The sequence below is a fragment of the Girardinichthys multiradiatus genome, chromosome 6, assembly GCF_021462225.1.
Source record: "Girardinichthys multiradiatus isolate DD_20200921_A chromosome 6, DD_fGirMul_XY1, whole genome shotgun sequence".
Classification (NCBI taxonomy): Eukaryota; Metazoa; Chordata; class Actinopteri; order Cyprinodontiformes; family Goodeidae; genus Girardinichthys; species Girardinichthys multiradiatus.
The window spans coordinates 29,665,773-29,685,553 of NC_061799.1; the positions used below are offsets into that span (position 1 = coordinate 29,665,773).

At 38.2% G+C, this 19,781-nt stretch overlaps 2 protein-coding genes across 11 annotated transcripts; both read right to left on the minus strand.

Annotated features, from left to right (window-relative positions):
* Window positions 1-3,826: 3,826 nt before the first annotated feature.
* LOC124870113 (guanine nucleotide-binding protein G(I)/G(S)/G(O) subunit gamma-5-like) lies at window positions 3,827-6,886 on the minus strand. The gene is made up of 3 exons (XM_047368623.1): window positions 6,683-6,886; window positions 4,226-4,368; window positions 3,827-4,071 (listed from the first exon to the last, which is right to left on the minus strand). Exons 1-2 carry the CDS (start codon window positions 6,761-6,763, stop codon window positions 4,243-4,245), a joined length of 207 nt encoding a protein of 68 aa, XP_047224579.1. The 5' UTR covers window positions 6,764-6,886; the 3' UTR covers window positions 3,827-4,071; window positions 4,226-4,242.
* A 434-nt stretch (window positions 6,887-7,320) lies between these two features.
* Window positions 7,321-19,553, minus strand: ssx2ipa (synovial sarcoma, X breakpoint 2 interacting protein a). 10 transcript variants are annotated; one of them, XM_047368618.1, is made up of 16 exons: window positions 19,417-19,542; window positions 19,289-19,334; window positions 18,595-18,676; window positions 17,635-17,767; window positions 17,277-17,437; window positions 15,917-16,123; window positions 14,986-15,096; window positions 14,762-14,897; window positions 14,598-14,673; window positions 14,333-14,513; window positions 13,480-13,621; window positions 11,153-11,289; window positions 10,896-11,069; window positions 10,707-10,824; window positions 7,616-7,769; window positions 7,321-7,508 (listed from the first exon to the last, which is right to left on the minus strand). In XM_047368618.1, exons 4-16 carry the CDS (start codon window positions 17,666-17,668, stop codon window positions 7,367-7,369), a joined length of 1,773 nt encoding a protein of 590 aa, XP_047224574.1. In that variant the 5' UTR covers window positions 17,669-17,767; window positions 18,595-18,676; window positions 19,289-19,334; window positions 19,417-19,542; the 3' UTR covers window positions 7,321-7,366. The 10 variants fall into 10 exon arrangements, with proteins under 10 accessions (XP_047224574.1, XP_047224576.1, XP_047224571.1 ...); XM_047368620.1 differs by lacking the exon at window positions 18,595-18,676 and having other exon boundaries at window positions 17,635-17,687; window positions 19,417-19,544; XM_047368615.1 differs by lacking the exon at window positions 18,595-18,676.
* Window positions 19,554-19,781: the final 228 nt, after the last annotated feature.

A 19,781-nucleotide genomic window follows, 5' to 3' on the forward strand; every position in this document is an offset into this window, starting at 1 on the left:
TCAAAACCCCAATCATGGGTAAGACTGCCGACCTGACTGCTGTCCAGAAGGCCACTATTGACACCCTCAAGCAAGAGGGTAAGACACAGAAAGAAATTTCTGAACGAATAGGCTGTTCCCAGAGTGCTGTATCAAGGCACCTCAGTGGGAAGTCTGTGGGAAGGAAAAAGTGTGGCAGAAAACGCTGCACAACAAGAAGAGGTGACCGGACCCTGAGGAAGATTGTGGAGAAGGGCCGATTCCAGACCTTGGGGGACCTGCGGAAGCAGTGGACTGAGTCTGGAGTAGAAACATCCAGAGCCACCGTGTACAGACGTGTGCAGGAAATGGGCTACAGGTGCTGCATTCCCCAGGTCAAGCCACTTTTGATGAAGATTTCATTTTTCAGCACGACGTGGCACCTGCTCACAGTGCCAAAACCACTGGTAAATGGTTTACTGACCATGGTATCACTGTGCTCAATTGGCCTGCCAACTCTCCTGACCTGAACCCCATAGAGAATGTGTGGGATATTGTGAAGAGAACGTTGAGAGACTCAAGACCCAACACTCTGGATGAGCTAAAGGCCGCTATCGAAGCATCCTGGGCCTCCATAAGACCTCAGCAGTGCCACAGGCTGATTGCCTCCATGCCACGCCGCATTGAAGCAGTCATTTCTGCAAAAGGATTCCCGACCAAGTATTGAGTGCATAACTGTACATGATTATTTGAAGGTTGACGTTTTTTGTATTAAAAACACTTTTCTTTTATTGGTCGGATGAAATATGCTAATTTTGTGAGATAGGAATTTTGGGTTTTCATGAGCTGTATGCCAAAATCATCCGTATTAAGACAATAAAAGACCTGAAATATTTCAGTTAGTGTGCAATGAATCTAAAATATATGAATGTTAAATTTTCATCATGACATTATGGAAAATAATGAACTTTATCACAATATGCTAATATTTTGAGAAGGACCTGTATTTTAGCAACAAATAATGTCTAGACAGGGTCATACAAATGTCTGCTTTCAGTTGGTTCTGCCTTGGGTAAATAAACTCAAAATCCTTTTTTCTGACTATGGATGGTACTAATTTGTTCAAAGCATTTTAAGGGTGTATTCACACTTGCCACTTTTGGTCCGCTTTAAACGGACCAGAGTTCTTTTCCTCCCTTGGTCCGTATGGAGTTAAATTTGTCTCAATATTATTCAATCAAACAAAAAACTAATCTCAATCAAAAAATATTAAATTGTGATCAAAGAGAAAAAAGTTATTTGCAAAACAAACGTTTATTTGCGCAGGTCAAAAATCTTTGGTTACGAGTCCCGCTTTTTTGGTTTTGACGCTCTCTGTTTTTGGTTGAACTCAACAAATTTTGAGTTCTGGACCTTCAGAACATTTATATTAATTACATTTTTACAACTTTCACATTCATGTTTTATGTAAAAGAATAAATATTTTATATTTTACTGTACAGTTTTGGAGAAATATCTTGTCAAAATACCTCAAAATGCTCAACCATTATATGCATTTGTCCCACTTTCAGGAATTTATTTCTCCAAAACCAAGAGAGGTGACAACACAATCTCTTCAGATTATATTAGAGGGTTATCTATATTATAACCAGAATTAGTATTTCATAATTTCACTGTAGGTTTCAGGAGAAATACACAACTACCCCAAGTGTAGTATAAAACAGAGTCCATGTTGGGCAGATGGCATCCCATAATCCTGTGTGTTGTCCTCACAACCCGTGATACTTCCTCTCCTGTGCAGTTCCCACACCACTCTGTCCTGCTGAGACACAGAGTGCTTTCCACCGTGGCCCTGTAGATATCTGTCAGCAGCTGAGGAGATGAAGAAGAGCTGTTGTTGTACCTTCTTCAACAGGCGAGGGGCATTTCCGGTCCAGAAGAGGTCAGAGGAGATCTGGATGCTCTTGCACTTTAAGCTGTCCAGACCACTTCCCAGGACCTCATTGACCTCACCAAAAAGAAGCGTTTGTGGTACTTTGTTGGGGTAGTTGTGTATTTCTCCAGAAACCTACAGTGAAATTATGAAATACTAATTCTGGTTATAATATAGATGACCCTCTAATATAAACTGAAGAGATTATGTTGTCACCTCTCATGGTTTTGGATAAATAAATTCCTGAAAGTGGGACAAATGCATATAATGGTTGAGCATTTTGAGGTATTTTGACAAGATATTTCTCCAAAACTGTACAATAAAATATTTATTCTTTTACATAAAACATGAATGTGAACGTTGTAAAAATGTAATTAATATAAATGTTCTGTAGGTTACTTTTCTGTTTTCCTCTTATTTTCTCAACCGTTGCCAGGATCGGATCCTTTCTGCTCCATTACCGTAAAGCACCTTGTGTGCGTGACGCTAATCTTTAAGAGAGAGCTAGTGTCGGCTGACATCACCGCGTATTTCTGACCGTCGGCTCACTTGACCGCAGTTTTCTTCTGTAGAGTTGATGTCTCCTCAGTGAAGCGACGCTGCAAGCCCTGCAGTTCGAGCAGAAGTTCAGAGGTGGAGGGGATCAGAGTCTGCCGCTTTAGTCAGCGCTAACCAATAGGGAAACGTCTTACAGCGTTCGTCTTTAGGCCCCGCCCAGGATGTTCATGTTTCCAGAACTCAAAATTCGTTGAGTTCAACCAAAAACAGAGAGCGTCAAAACCAAAAAAGCCAGACTCGTAACCACAGATTTTTGACATGCGCAAATAAAAGTTTATGTTTTGCAAATAACTTTTTTCTCTTTGTGAGAAAAAACTCTGAAAAGTTTTGATCACAACTTAATATTTTTTGATTGAGATTAGTTTTTTGTTTGATTGAATAATATTGAGACAAATTTAACTCCATAGGTCCGGACCTTTTGTGCAGGTGTGAATACACTCATTCGAACCCTGGTCCGGACCACTTTTTGAGGTGGTCTCGGTCCGCTTCCAAACGGACTCTGGTGCGGTTCGCTTATGGTTTGAATACAAACCGGCCCCGATCCGAACCAACTACAAAAAGCGTACGTTTCTTTGGACATAAAAAGCCACCGTAGCCGGTAGCAAAGGTGTGTGTTGTAAGGTATTCATACCTGATAAGCTGTGTGTTGCTTAGCAACGCTACTGGCTTGTTGCACGTAGAGAACGTCGGCGTTTAGCACGTATTCTCCGACGGGGTTCCAACATTATAAATGGAACACCTCAAAATCTGTTTAATGAGCTGCTCTTCACCTTCACAATAATATTAGTTGTAATAACAGCAGAAATATGCAGAACAGAGGCGCTGCACGCAGCACGTCTACAGTTGTTTTCCTCAATTTCCGGGTCTGTGCTCTGTCCCGCCCCCATGACTTCTGTCCAATGGGAACAATGATCGTCAACCGCGTGGCTTTGTTTACAAGTAATAGTTCACTTGCAAAAAGTACAATGTGAAAACAAACCGCACTAAATGAAAAAAAAAATAAAGTTCACTTTTGGTCCAGACCAATGGACTTTCCTGGTGTGAATACACCCTAAATCCTCCCAAAATTGATTGAATGCACCCAGCGTGTTACTACATGACATAATGCTATGAGTAGCTGAGATGACAGGTATCTAGTGATCTTTATACTTGCAAAACCAGCTGCACAGCAAAGAAATCAAGACTTTATAACGTTATAGGTGCTATATAAAAAATCCACACTATATTTGACTGTTACTATGTACTGGACAAATATATGATATTTCACTCGTCACATTAAATTATCACCTTAACTTTTTGTTGACTCTTCCATAGGCTGTCCTGTCGAAATGATTTGATCTGAAATAACTTAAATGTAAAAAGACAAAGAAAACCTTGTAGCTATGAATGTTTTTATTTTTAAATAGAAAAGTCCAAAGCCACTACAGATTGATAGAAAAAGGCACATTTATCTAAAAATCACAGTGTGCCACGAGAAAAACTTTTCTTTTTTTCTAATGCTACTAATAGTTTATTTTCCTGAAACGACTTCAATGTGTTTTACACGTCCCGTGGCAGTACAATGGCTTGGCATGAGGACCATTGCTGAGGTCAACATTTTCCTGTAGCGTCTAATTGAAGGCCTGCAGGATAAGCAAACAGAACCACCGGTAGAGAAAATTGATTTCATTTGAAAAAAAAAGACAACAAAAAAAGTCACGGCGAGTATTAAAGCTACTTTCCAGATATTATATTAATTGTACATGTGATTGTGTTGCACATGTATGGCCTACTTACCAATGAAGAGTGTAATTTCACAAGAAGGAGCAGACTTTCTGCGGCCTGAAGGGGTTGGTGCTGGAGGACACTCCAGTGAGCAGAGGATCCTGCAAGGCATTCTGCAAGCAAAACTGCTGCAGGTCCACAGCTGCCTGCGAAACCTGGCGAACAAAGAGCAACCGGGTTTTTCATGGTAATATACATAATCTGCCAAAACCTGGCAGATCGAATAGAATAAATATACCAGGTAAAATATTTAAGGAAAATAAATACCGCATCACTAAAACTGCAGGGTGTTATTTAAGCTTGTAGTTGAAAACCTGTTGCGTCAGTTTAAACGGAGGCCAACTGGAAATGGAGAAATGCTAAAAAAACAGCCCATCTCTCGCCACGTAGCAGCTCCAGTCTTTAGTTGCAGGAAGGCATTAAAAGTACTGCTTACCTCTCTCACTATTTGAGTTTGCAGAAATCATCCTCTGGTGATCATCCCTTTGGATTTATTATGTTTTGATCACACCATTACAGGCATGCTGAGCATTTTCTTAGAAGAACCAGAAAAATCTGACACTCTAAACTGCTCAATCAAAATTTGATAGAAGACCATATATTTTATGTTTTTGCTGACTATATCAAAAAGAAGAGTGTGCTGTATTAGGCTCTTACCAAATATTAGACTATTATAATGTAGTATTAATCTGATTTCAGTTCTTGCTCTTTAACAATACATTTTTAAGAGGTAGGGCATCCTAATCATTTCTGTGAAGTAGGGAGAGCACAAAGGCATACATATAATGTGACAGAGAAGAAGTGGTGCTGGCAAATGGAAAAGCTTGTTTAAATAATTTTCTAATGACAATAACCAGTGCAATGTCTAGCTTAAAGTGGTCCGCTTTACTACGAATGGTATGAGTGTTGATTATTGTTAATAAGCAGAAACAAATAGAACATGTAATAACAGTACTTTGCCATAACAAAAACCGTTATATTGTATAGTCTATTAGAAACTAATAATTGTTAAATTTCAATTATTCTACAACAAAATATTTTAAATGTATCTTCAAGACCAAAACACTGTAATTTTTAGTTGTACTAGTCCACTGAAAAGTATGTCTGGCTCATTTTGCATTGATTACAGCATCAACTCAGCGCTGTATGGAGGGGGTCAGTGTGTGAGTTTGCTGGTCAATCAACCACATTAATACTGTGGTCATTAAAACAGATAGTGGTATTTTTGGCAGTGGGGCCAGGTGTTAGGCTCTGTTTGTCAGAAGACATAAGCATGAAGTTCTTTCCGCTATTCCTCCAGACTTTGGGCCTTGATTTTCAAATGAAACGCAAAATGTACTTTCCTCTGAAAAGATTAACGACTGAGTCCTTTTTCTCTTTAGCTCAGGTAAGATGCTTGTGCATCTATTTCTACCACACTTTTTCCTTCCACCAAACCTTCCGTAATGCTTGCATACAACATTCTGAAGAGAAAGCTTCTTTAGCAATGACATTTTGTGGTTTACCCTCCTCATGGAGGTAGTCAGTGATTGTCTACTTGAAAACAGTTGAGTCAACAATCTTTCCCATGATTGCATGGGAACTGCATATATAATGAGTTCAAATTTTCAGTTGAATAACAGAAAAATAAATTAATTCCAGACATTCCACAATATGATTAAAATGTAAATGTGGAAAATACCCTTAATGTGACTATAACTTTTAATGTGTTAATTACATTTTGATCAATTAAAAAAAAGCTTTATTACTCCCATACGTTGTAACTCATAATATCCAAATTTCTTCAAGTACTTGCAGAGAATAGCGATTTGAAGACATGTTAGACATTTATTTCTAATTTTTTTAATGGTTCGTCTGTCACCATGTAATGTCAAATAGACTAATGTTTGGTTAACCTGCTCTGACAATCAGTTTGGGACCAGTTATATAAACCAGAGCAGCGATAGCCCCACTGACTTTGAAGGATAAATTAATCGAAGGGATGTTGCTGCACAATGCCATAAAAATAATTAAATAGCGAAATAATTGATCTTTTTGTATAAAAAAAAAAACAACAAAAAAACCCTTACTTGAACTCTATACATTTTCTTCCAATTTTAATTATTGGGACAATTTGTATGAACTTATTTATTGAATTGTAGCACGTTTGGGCCTTCATACATATATTACAGGTTATATTTATGGTAAAAACTCGTTTTTTAATTAGGTAATTATAGGCGTTCAATTTTCCCCAGTACAAATTAGCGAACTGCTGATGCTACCCACAGCTAGCCTGATAATTCATCATCCTTTGTGCTTTTTTAGGTTATCAAAACAAAGAGAAATGTTCTTAAATTTAAACTCTTTAAACCAAAACTACCTCCCATGGCCTGTTGATCACGGCCTACACGAAGCGGATAGCTTCCAGCTCCAGATAGTGCTGTTAGCAAGATAACCGTTTTCCCCATAAAAACTGAAACTCCTGCTCACCTTCACTCTGTTTATGCTCGCCTCGAAACGGAGCTGCTGCACCGCCTTTTTCATGGTAACCAAGCTAGAAGAACTGGACATTCTTGGTTTTTTTTTTTTTAAATACGATTTTGTCCTTTTTTTTTTAAGGAAAGAAAAAAAGAGCGTTAGCGATTCTTGGGGCGACAATGCGGTGGCAAAAGCAAAGATGAGAACATCCGGATTCCGGTTGTTCTACTGCTGCTGCTACTTTAAGACGCCAGAGGGCGCCAAAGCACAGAGAAAATTAAACATTTATTTGGAAAAGAACATCTTTATTGTGGCATCAAACAAATTGTATTATACTTTCACGGCCCCCTTTTATTAAAACCCATTATCAACAAACCACAATCCTTTACATACATAATCTACATTTAAAAATGCTATAATTTAACTCACTACTTAGTTGATAAAGCTTACACTTTAAATTGTCATTGCTGATCAGTTTGTAAAGAAATAACGTTGAACTGAGAACTCTATAAAGTGCTTACTTGATCAGTTTTGGTGAATGATCCATGCAACTATAAAAAAAAAAATGAGTGTTCACTCACTGCTGACAGGGCAATAATCCAATGCTAAAGTCCATCATTGAAAAAAAAAAAAGAAACAAAACAAAAAAAAAAACTTTAAAATATTTATTTAAAATAAATGGCACCAGTGATTTTTTTAAGTGACACTGTGATCTTCACCAAATGTGAAAATACTTATTTCACCAGTGTGAGCTTGGATATTGGGCTTTATCCGAGGGCATCTATTTTCTATTGTGCTCGACTCTCGCCAGCATGCTTGATTTGAATGTTTGGAGACACTGAAATTGGAAAAAGACAAGTGAGATTAATGAATAATTTATGATTCAGTAAGAGCTTTTCTGTAATAAAAAAAAGTACAAGTTAAATAGCAAAATAATCATTCTACCTGCTGTCTGATAGGATACGAAGTGTCCGGTAAAGTTCAGTTGTGGATGGCACAGTAGAACTTCGTGAAGGTTTAGGAGTCGAGAATGTAGTGTAGGTTGGTGACTTTGATCGCTTGGCTTTCGCAGAAGACATCCTGATCTCTGGTTCGCTTCCTGCCATGCCAGACATCATATGATTAAAAACCAGTAATGACAGATTTAAGGTTAGAATGGGACAGTATGTAATTGGGATACGGTTTCAGAACATTTGGATAACAAAATCAATCATGATTAACTCTTTTCACCCTTGAGCACAATGTCTCACCAATCTCCATGAGCTTTAGCATCTCAGCTACTTAAAATATACATCAGGTTTGTGCATTAAGGGCAGTTTGAGTCCATTTAAATTACTCAATGTATCATCAACATGCAGAGCGGTAAGGCATTGCACTTGAAATGATTGCATCTACAGTTCTTTGCTATTGCGATATTGCAGACACCAATATTGCAATGGCTGTTTCAATACATCATTCAACTTTACTCAAGGCGAAATGTTTCTGAGGCTCACAAACGTTGGGTGAGTTGAATAAACGAAAAAAAATATATATACAGTAGATTCATGTTTTCTATCATGTTTACCTTTAGGCTCCACATTGAGTGTAATCTCTCAAACCATTGGAAATTTAATTTGCAATGGACGATCTAGGTGTAGCTGCATCAACCTGAAGAGACTAAAATCTAGAGTAAATGTTTTCCCCGTACAAAATATGAACTTGTAATGAAATTCTTCCCAGATTAATGGACATAACACCTCCTTCAAGATCCCTCTTGAAACCTTTCCTTAAGGATTTTTTTTTTTAAATAAAAACACCCAAAGACCAGATTCCAAGTAAAATCTTTGCTTTCATAGACATGCTCAGACTTGCTAAAAATCCCTTAAATAATTGAATTTAATTAGCAGTACATAGCTGGTACTCAACCTGTTCAAACAGCAAAAACATACTTAGCTACTCACTGCTTCTGCACAAGTTCAAACCTCACATGATTAATATGTGGCTAAAGTAAGTAAACTTTTTCTTTTATATAGCACATTTTCACAGAAAAAGGATAACCAAACAAAATACACATCAGAAAAGACAAACCAAAAAAAAATAAAACTGTCAAATGCATCTCGTAGCTTCTTGGAGTAAAAACTTAAGCTGCTTTTTAAAAGTATTCAGAGTACAAACTCTGTTGGAAGACAGGCAATCCAATCCATAGAGTGTAAAAGCTTGGAAAGATCAGCCCCCTGAAGCTCTGAAGCAGATGTTGGAGACCACTAAAAAGGTTTTGATTCAATGACTTCAGACCTCTGGAAGAGTTACATCATTGGATAAAATCAGCAATATAGGAAGGATCCTGTCTTTGTAAAGCTCTGAAGGTTACGACTGAAATTTTATAATGAAAACTACCACCCCAATGGGACGTTGTGTAAAACGTAAATAAAAACATTATATAATGATTTTCAAATCCTGTTCAACCAAAATGCAACTGAATACACTACAAAGATATTTCATGTTCAAACTGAAACACTGTATTTTTTGCAATTATTCACTCATTTTGAATTTGAAGCTTGCAACATGAAAACTGAGGAAGGCTCAAAAAACACCTGTTTGAAACATTAATCAGGTGAACAGATTAATTGGAAACAGGTGAGTGTCATGATTGGGTTATAAAAAAAGGAGCAACCCCAAAAAGCTTAGTCATTCACAAACAAGGATGGGGTGAGGTTCAACTGCGTGAATAAATAGTCCAACAGTTAAGGAACAAAGTTTCTCAACGTACCATTTCAAGGAATTTAGGGATTTCATCATCTACAGTCCATGATATCATCAAAAGATTCAGAAAGTCCAGAGAAATCTCTGCACGTAAGCATATCTGTGATGGTATGGGGATGTGTTTGTGGCCATGGCGTGGGTAACTTGCCTCTGTGAAGGTACCATTAGTGCTGAAAGGTACATACAGGTTTTGGAGCAACATATGCTGCCATCCAAGCAACATCTTTTTCAGGGACATCCCTGCTTATTTCAACAAGACAATGCCAAGAAACATTCTGCACATGTTACAACAACCTGGCTTCATCCTAAAACAAGTGCAGGAACTAGACTGGCCTGCCTGCAGTCCAGACCCGTCTTCCGGTGAAAATGTGTGGCGCTTTATGAAGCTCAAAATATAACAGACCCTGGACTGTTAAGCAACTAAAGTTGAACATCCAGTAAGAATCGGAAAGATTTCCACCTACAAAAAAAACTTTAACAATTAGTTTCCTCAGCTCTCAAACACCCACTGAGTGTTGTTAAAAGGAAAGGTGGTAAACATGCTCCTGTCCCAGCTTGGTTGGAACCTGTTGCAAGAATCAAATTCAAAATGAGCAAATAGTCGTAAAAAAAAACCCAAAAACAAAAACGTTTAAATTATCTTGTCTGTGTAGTGTATTTAATTCTTTATAGATTGAACAGGATTTGCAAAAGATTTATTCTGTTTTTATTTACGTTTTACACAACGTCCCAACCTCATATGTAATTGGAAGCTAGTGTTGCGCCTTTATAACGGGGTTTATATGAGTTCCCATGTTCGAGCGAGTCAGTTTCGCAGCAGGTTTGGAAAACCTGAAGATGAGCCGGCCCCTTCTTGTGTTTTGGAAAATATTTGGATCTGGCATTTTTCACCATTCCATTTAAGGACATTAGGTTTCTAAGACAGAGCCAGTGCAATTCAAGTTTAGTGAGAGTTGCGCATAAACAACTGCTGGTAAGCCACAATTAAACGACACGTGCAAAAATGAAGACATCTGACTCAAAACTTCCTCCATATCAAGTGAATAATATAGTGATACAGAGGTTATGTAGGCTAGAAATGGTTATTAAAGCAAGGAGTTAACCAAGTTCTTCAAATTATTTCTGCTATTCTGCTGAATATTTAAGGACATCATTTTATGACGTTTTTATTCGTCTCTGTGGTTATGACCTGTATAGAGCAGACAATTTGTAAAACCCAGGTTTTTAAACATTTTTAAATGACTATATCCATGACAATTTTCTTTCACGCAGCATGTTTATTACAAGGACTTACTGATTGATAAGGCACTTTGACCATCTGATGAGGAACATCTCCTGCGATCTGTAAAGGGCGTAATGTTCAAAAACTGATTCTTGAGCCAGGCTGCTCGGTCTTCCTCAAATGCCATTTTCTGTGGAATACAACATCTAATTAATAAAAACAGTCATTACAGCAGTTAAAATGAGGTACATTAGCACACACTTCTCGCCCTAATCGAATAGCAGCCTCAGTGAAGTTATTTCTTTCCTTCTCGAAGTTTCTCTTCTGCTCCTCAAAGAGCTTCCATTCCTCTTTGAGGCGCTCCTTCTCCTCCAGTGTGTAGCAGTCGTTAAGGAGAGCTGCTGTCTCATCATCAAATGATGTGTTTAGTTGTTGCTAATTAAAAAACAAATTAAAAATGAACCATTTCCTTTAACAGACTTGCTGATCTTTCATTTCACAAACTAGCCGATACTGACCCGGAGAAGTTGCTGTTGTGCATGAATGAACTCTCTGCACTGCCGGACTTCCTGCCTCATCCTCTCCATCTCATCCTCATGAGTTTCCAAAGGTATTGTCTCCTTGTTGGACTCCATCTGATTGTGCACCTGAGAGGCTGACCAAACAGAAAACCAGCATACGGCATTTATAATGGGTTAGGATGTCAGAATGGTCCAGTTAAGGTCCAGAGCTAAATATGAGAATATTTGACAAAACTTGATATTAGGATTAAAGAGGTGATAAAAGACAATTGTGACACAAAATTAGCATATTTCGTTGTTAAATTTTGCAAGTCCAAAGTCGCCCAGAAATGACATGAGAGGGGAAGTCTCCGGTCATTCATTGTGTGAAAGTCATTGATAAACGCTTCAGGTAGAAGCCAGGTTGCATTAAAAACAGCGTTAATATGGTGAAATATGGCTGCAATACTACGACAGCGGCCGTTAGTCTGCACTATTTTCCTCAAGTGAAGAGGATCAGAGCTGGAAAACTGAGGAGAGACAGATGGACTGGTCCCACCAAGCACAGCTAGTCGTGATCGGAGGACGCTTTGGCAAACTGCTTCAAACAAGGAACCTCTGAACAAGAGAAATGATGTCAGAGGTCGAGATATCTGACAGATGGAGAATGTTGAAAGCAGAGGCTATAGCCAAGCTGTTCAGAGCATCTGATGGGAAAAGATCACCAAGAAAAGGTTGTTGCTGCTGTTGCTAAACAGATCAAGGCTCAATATATTGTTAATTATTTTATTGTTAATAATCCAATTTGTTTATTACTTTTTATTATTATGATCATGATTATGACCATCATTATGATTATGATTAATTATTATTAATAATAATAATCATAATCCCAAATTATTATCAAAATAAGAAATTACACCTGCATACAATATATTTAAATAAATGTTTCTCTAAAGATTTTAATATAAAAACTTTAAATAAATGACACCAGGTCGTGTCTACAGATCTTGAATCATCCCTTATGTCAGCTGCTACTGTTGCCGCTTCACTCAGAACCGTATATACTGTAACCCTGGATTTACACTGCATCTGCTCAGATCGGGTCACAAGCTTCTCTGCCCTTCTGATTTGCATCCGCACTGGTCCGCTGCGAAGCCCGGAGGAGCTCCAAGAACCATACGCAGGTTGCACAATAAAAGCCAGTGATAAATGCAGTAGTAAGTCCAAAACAACTCATTCTGTGGAAGTTAAACTGCTTCATTTTTTGTTTTATGCATCCAGATATTTTCATGTATTTTTTTCTACAATGGCCGAGTACTATATATGATATAGTATATACTATATTTGTTGCTTAGTTGCTGTTTACCATAGTTAACCCAGTAACTGATCTCATGTTAACAACTGTTAATATATACACTTGTATATATGCATGTATTAATTAATATAGCGAAATAAAGTCTGTCTTTAGTAAATCATTTTGAAAATCCAGATGTTGTGCTCGTTCTGTTTCCTATTGGTGCGGTATGAGTCATGCATATCGACTCCAGCCCTCTGGCATCCAGCAAAAATAGACTCTGGTTGAATTAGATTGTGCTTTGCCATCTGATGAAAGCTGACTGTTTTCTTCTGACTCTCCTGATTCTCTCTGCGATGGGAACTGAAATATATCTAAAGAAATATCAGGTTCTTTGCTGCTGCCTGTGTTGTCAGTTTATGTGCCGGGGTTACCCTCTGACGTCATAAAACAGCACAAAGGAGTAGTCTGGAAAAAAAGTGCCTTTTTAGTGACATTTCTGACCATATATCTCATGAAACTCATTTCTGCAGTATGAATTTACTTTTTGAAATATTTCATTAATGTTTCTTTTCTAGAAATGTAATTGGATTCATCATAAAAATTTGATGTCACAGGCACTGGAAAAAAACCAAATCAGTCACTAAATAAGCAAAGCTAGTAAAGAGATATCCCAAAAGAGCAGTAATGAAACGACAGAAAAAGTCTCGATTCTACAGAGGATGGAGACAAATACACACCACCGTTTTCAATTTGCATTTGTACAAAAACTTTGACAACCATCTATATTTTTCTTCCCCTTAAAAATGATGATGTGTTGGTGGGTCAAAAAAATCCAAATAAAAACACATTGTAGTTTGCTGTTGTAACTTAAAAATGTGAAAAAAGTTTTGAGGAAATGTCTGCATCAAATGCAAAGAGAACAAAGATTTTAACCACAAAAAAAAAAAAATGCAGCTGGTCTAAGAATACTGCAGGAGTCAGTACTTTTAAGATCAAAACAGATTAGGGAACATCTTAAGAGCACATGATGTAGCAACACTTGTACCTTGGTCTAATTTTTCCACATGGTTCCTTAGTTTCCTCCACTGCTGGCGGATGCTGTTGAGGAGCTGCTCCCTGGCAAGTTCACAAGACTGGTCCAAAGCTTCCCTGCTTGTGTCTCCTGCTTTCGCTTCATCCGAATCAACCTTGAACAAAACAGCAAAAACAATATAATCTGTTTACCAGATAAAACAAGCCAAACGTGTTGAGATTTAACTATCGAGAAATAACAGTTTAAGACCAGATGCTTACACACACTGTATAAAAAGGGACCCCCTCCCCATGGGGTGGAAATGTGTGTATAATGTAAGTATCAACCCCAGAAGAAAAGCAAAAGTCTTTACGAAGATTCTGGCTGAAGCTGGTCATTATCGTACGTTAAACAAGTTCTGCACAAACATGGGCTGAGATGCCATTACTCCAAAAGAAACATAAAAAAATAAAAAACTGGTTATAGTTTGCAAATACATTCAGGGAGAAATACCTCAACTAAAGAGACATGTCCTGTGGTCTGATGAAACTAAAACTATAGTTTTTAGCTATATTTACTATTTGGAGGAAAAGGGGGTAGCTTCGAGCGTGAGAACGCCATTCCAAACGTCACGTACGGGGGTGGCAGCATTATGCTGGGGTGTCACGCTGAAACCAAAGACTTGTGCTCTTCCCAAAAAAATAACTGTTACAAACAGTTCAATCAGGAGGAATGGGCTCTTAAAATGTCAGTGAGAAACAAAAGGCAAAGCATCCAAAATCTGGTTGCATTAGTTCTGTCAATCACAACCAAACTTTATCTTATAATCAATCTGCAATCTTTAATTCAAGCTCATTTATTTTGTCTGTCTGTCTGCTTTACAAACCTGCTGCTGGCTGTCATCAGCAAAGGCCCCACTGGTAGATTTCTGCCGTGGCGTCAGAATGTGCATCATCTCCTTCTTCATCTGCTGGAGGACTTTTTTAAGCTCGGCGTTCTCCAGAAGCAAAGCCTTCCGACTTGCCTCGTAGTCACCGATCAAAGTTTTATACATCTCACTCTCATGGCTTCAGAAAGACATTTGGGCATTCAATTAGATTGTACGCGCCCTACAAATAAAACCGTTATTAGCGAGTTGGCTTCCATAATACCTGGCGGTCAATTTTGCTGTTCTCCACAGACTCCTTTTTCCATCTGATCGTCCCAAGCAATTCAGAACATCAATAGCTATTAAAAAAGAGGGAACACTTTAAATGTTTCTGGATTTAAAAAAGTTATTATTTAAGAACGGTTTATTAAAGGTTAGCAGATTTACCAAGTTTCTTTTCTTTTCTGTCAACCAGTAGCTGACTGAGGCGTTCCTTCAGCTTTGAAGCTTCCCTCTCTTTTCTCTTGGCATCATGACTATATTGAGAGGCTCGACTAGCAATGATGCTTTGGAGCTTCTGGATCTGTCAAGATTTAAGCCGAAGAGCTCATCAGGCTTTGACAAAAAAAAGATAGTCATAATGTTTCTGACAGTATACAGGAAAGCTCTACCTCCTCCTTTTCAGTCTTTAGGCAGCTCTGTAGAGTCTTTATTTTGAGCTGAAGCTGTCTCTCCGTCTCATGCAGACCTGACTTCTCCCTCATTAACAGTTCCAACTGGTCCTGAAGAAAAATCAGAAACAAAATAACGGTAAAATTACAAGAACCCTTTCCCAAACTAAAAGCCTCCACCCTAAAACTGGTTTGTGCCAATTAAAGTTTAAGCAATCACTCCAACTACACATAAAAAAAATAGGTAAATTGCTCATAAGACTTTATTAAAAAGTCGATAAATCCTTTATCACACCAGGCCAAACTGTTAACACACGTTACTCTTGCCCAGGGGTCTTGCGTCAACCCCTGAATGAACCGGACTGACGCTCTGGACCTTTTCTGATTTCAGACAGATTTCATCTGGCATAGGGGATTGATGTTTGGCGCTTTGTCTTTTAGGGATTCGACATCATGTGCATGAAGGCAAAAACAAAAGAAAAAACCTTGCTTGAAATTTAAAGAGTCGAAGGTGAACAAAAAATTACAATGAATAAAACACGCAAAAACCAAATCTCCACTGAGTGGACCAGGCTTGATAAATCCTGTTGAGCCTTTTGGTTTTGGCTCTGCTTCTCTTACTCCATCAGCTCATTACTTGGACTCGGCGATGCCAGAGAAGCTTCCAAGTGTCTCAGAAAGCCATTAAAAAAGAAGAAAATCTATATTTGTGTTTGTTTTAATGTAAGAGACTGTTCCTAATAAACAGATCAGTGGTTGGAGGCAGTGTACTCAAATGAAAAAAATAAATCAATAAATAAATATAAATATATATATATATATATATAGCAGTATAAAGGTTGGCTGAAGTCAACTCAAATCTGTGTATGAACTTGTAAAAAGTCAAATTTCAGAGGCTCCATAATGCCACAAGATCCCCTGAGATACTGGCCTTTAGTCTGGAATTGCTGGTCTGCATATGTTCCAAGGTGCTCAGCTTCTTCAACTGTTCTTCCTCCATCTCCTCTAACGTGCACATATTTTGTCTATGAATTTGGAGCAGTTCATACATGGCATTTATAGCTGGCACCGCATTCAGGCTAGCTCCCTCTGGTGAGCCGGCCTCAACACACATAGAGAGGCCGAGCGAGGAAAGCTCCTGTTAAAAAAAAAAAAAAAAAAAGATTCAAATCATTTGTCTTTGAATGCGTCGTCAAATAATCTCCAGTTTGTTTTATAATTCAGCAAAGAACCAAGTGTTCACAGATCAAAAATCTTGTTGAAAAGCCTAAACAAAATGTATCTCCATAAGAAAATAATTTTGAGATTTAAAATCTATTACAAAATGTCGGTTTAAAACAGTTCATACTACGGTTAAACCACCAATGTCGTTTTCATTAGACAATCAGCACTGTGCAGCTTCTTTTTTATTGATTTAGCAAGAATATTTGGTTCTGTAGTTCTTCACCTTCAATTTAAAAGACTATCCTTTTAAACCATCTACTCCTAAATCAAATAAAGTCTGTACCTTAATCGGTCTGCTACAGTCTTTAATCATCAAGGAGCTGCAGCTAATCCAAAATGCTGGAAAAATGGATCATGTTACACCAGTCCTTAAATAATGGTGCTGGCTGTTAAAGATCTGGGATCTTAATACATGGCGGAGTTGACAGGTACAAATGGTCCAGGCGTCTCAGGTTATCAGAGACTCGTTACTCAGGGTTCCCAGGACTAGAACTAAATCAGAGTTTGGGTTTGCAAACTCATTCAAATCTTTGATCGTTTGTTAAAACTTTAAATCTAAAAGATTAGATCCTAACGGTTTTCTTTATTTTGCTGATATTTATGATTTCTCTATTAAATATATATCTGCTAGAACCGGCTTAACATTATATTACATTTTGTCATGAATTCATACTCCCTAAACAACTATTGCACTTAAACCTAAATATGAATCTTTAGGATGGACACTGCTTTTTTATGTCAAACCTTTTGAACATATTTTATGTACTTATTTTTTTAAGCCTAATACTATTTGAAAGGTCTGGTCAAATTGAAAATAAAACAGAAACATGTCATCCTATTTTCAAGGTTTTAAAAAGCTGTGAAAGAAACAAATGGATTGTAATCCATCTACCCGATTTTAAAATAAACCCTGCAACCGTTTCATTTCTTTTTTAACTAACATGACGACATTTTTATTTTAACTGTTCTGCCAGTTTGACAATAAGAAGGGAAGCTCTCTTTATGAGATCTTCCTGGTTAAATAAAGTCTTAAACACAAAACAAACTGAACCTTGACGTTTTCATACCTGATTGAGATATGTAATGCACCGAGGAACATTATCTTCAGTGCAAAAGGCACTTATTACACTGCAGGAGCTTTTAGACAAGGGCAAAGAGTACACAGACACATGATTATGTCTTGAGGGAGACATGGTCACATGCGATATGCTCGAGATCTCAGGGTCTTCTGAGAAGAGAACAGAGAGAGAAATCATAGAGGGCGTTAGTGCATTGCATCTATTGGGCCTTCTCCAACTGAGTAGCCTGAACTGGGTTGATTCTATAAATAAGAATGAAAAGTGGGTCGCCTGAAGCCGATCACTAAAAAAGGAACAGGCAAATGGTCCCATTCCTGAAATACTGCAGCACTTTATAGAAAATTACCCATAGATGCAGCAGTTGCCCTCCACTCTCCCATTGCATGGAAACATCTGGACCCGGGGGTGTGAGGTCATGAATTATTATCAGAACGGAGGTGGATGAGCAGTCAATCAAAAGGCCTCACTGGAGGAGAGCCCTGCAAAAGAGCATCAATCTATGAGATGGACCAGCAATAATCTGTGCTGATGCTTCAGGCACACAGGATTATCTGGCAGATTTCCCTGGAAGGGGGCTCTAGACTGGGATTGAAGCGCAACCTGGCGTCAGCCACTGATATTTAAATGGCAAAGCAATAGGTTGACCCTATACTCAAGAGAGGATTTGCTAGGAATAATACATATTCCAGTCAGACATAGCATTATAACCACTTGCCCAACAGTGTGTTGGTTCCTCCTTGGCTGCCAAAGAAGCCTCAAATTGGGGTAAATACTTCACTAGAGCCCTGGAGTATATTCCATGCTCTAGCACTGAATTTTTATGAGTTGGCCAAAACAGCGTGAGAATGAGTATAATTAAAATGTATTATCAATTTACTCAAAGCAAAAAATCTGTTCAAAAATGTTCACTGTCCTAAAGGCTTTGTGAGAAACATTTAAACACATGAAATTATTTCTAATTTTACAGCAAAATAATAATAAAAAAAAATCTGAATATGCCAGATTTGGCCATATTATCTAACCTTCAAATAAGGTTTAAGCCCAAGACAGCCTGCTATCATAACTAAACAGGCAGTTGCAGCTAATCCAAAATGCAGCAGCCAGAGTCCTGACCAACACTAGGAAAATGGATCATGTCACAGCCGTCCTTGAAAATCTGCACTGGCTCCCTGCTTGTGGACAAAATATGGTAAAGTCTAAATAAATAAAAATCTCTTGGACATAAATATATTACAGAGTTTCTTGTCAGATGCGCTTGACCGCAACCAAGAGGACAACATGTTAACTTGCTGGGTATACATCTAACCTGATAATAGGAGCCATGTTGAAGAGTTACTCCTTTCTCCCATCAGTGGTCTAATATTAGACCTGATCTGCGTACAAAACGTCTAAGGAGTGCAAAAATATGAAAGTTACTTTTTCAAAAAATAGGTATTCAACTTTTATGCCTTTAGGGAATGATCACAAACATCCTGGTAATACAGGCTAAACCAGAGAGACACTACAACAGCCACTCCCATTACTTTACATCGACAGAAAAAAAATAACATTGTGTCAACGAAAACAAACGGGAAAACTAGCTGTGGTGTTCAGGGACGCAGAAAATTGAGGGTGATGATGGTGCGTTTGAGGACGGGTCAGAAAAACCGAGGCTCGCTCTCCAGTGCTCTTATCAAGCCGAGTCAGAAAACACACACAACTTTATCTCACACAACTGACGCGGTGACAAAACCCAACATATGCAGTTAAGTTGACTAACTTGTATTCGTCTAAAAATGTCCACAGGTGACGATTTAACATAGGTATTAACAAGAAAAAAAAAAAAAACAATTGCGTCAATTCACCTAACTTTACACTTGAGCTAGCCAAGCGGTTATGATTTGTATTATTTTAATTATGTCCGCTAACGTCACTCGTTCGTTTACCTGGGTGACCGCCAAGCTAGGTTATAAAACCATAAACACGATCACTCATGTTGGGCGTGAATCAGGTCAACTAACCTCGTCTTTCCAAGTTTGGTGGTGAGGCTTCGCTTAGCAGAACCTTCTGTCATTGAAAACACATACAGCTTCAAACCGAGTTCAGTCTACATCGTGCTAGAAGCACTAAATGACATAAAACCCACTACCTTAACATAACCAACTGGATATAATAACCTCGGCAGGTCTTCTCAGCCTGCTGCTGCAGCCGCTGTTTTCTTTTTTTTTTTATTTTGAAGTCTATCACTTTGGTGTCTTCCAACCAAACTGCGTTGTTATTGGAGGAACCGTAGTTAGGCAACCAGTGTGCCAGACGTACATTGGACAAACATGTGCTGTGAGACGTAGATGAGAAATGCTGTCAGGTGTGTTATGCAGAAAGATACTGCGGCGCCCTCTAGTGGCAACAGAAGGTAGATATCACCCCTGGTGTAACAATAACATGACAGCACATGTAGAGCCGACCCAAGGTTCTATGAAGCCCCAGAATTTTTATTGGGAGCCCACTTTTGCA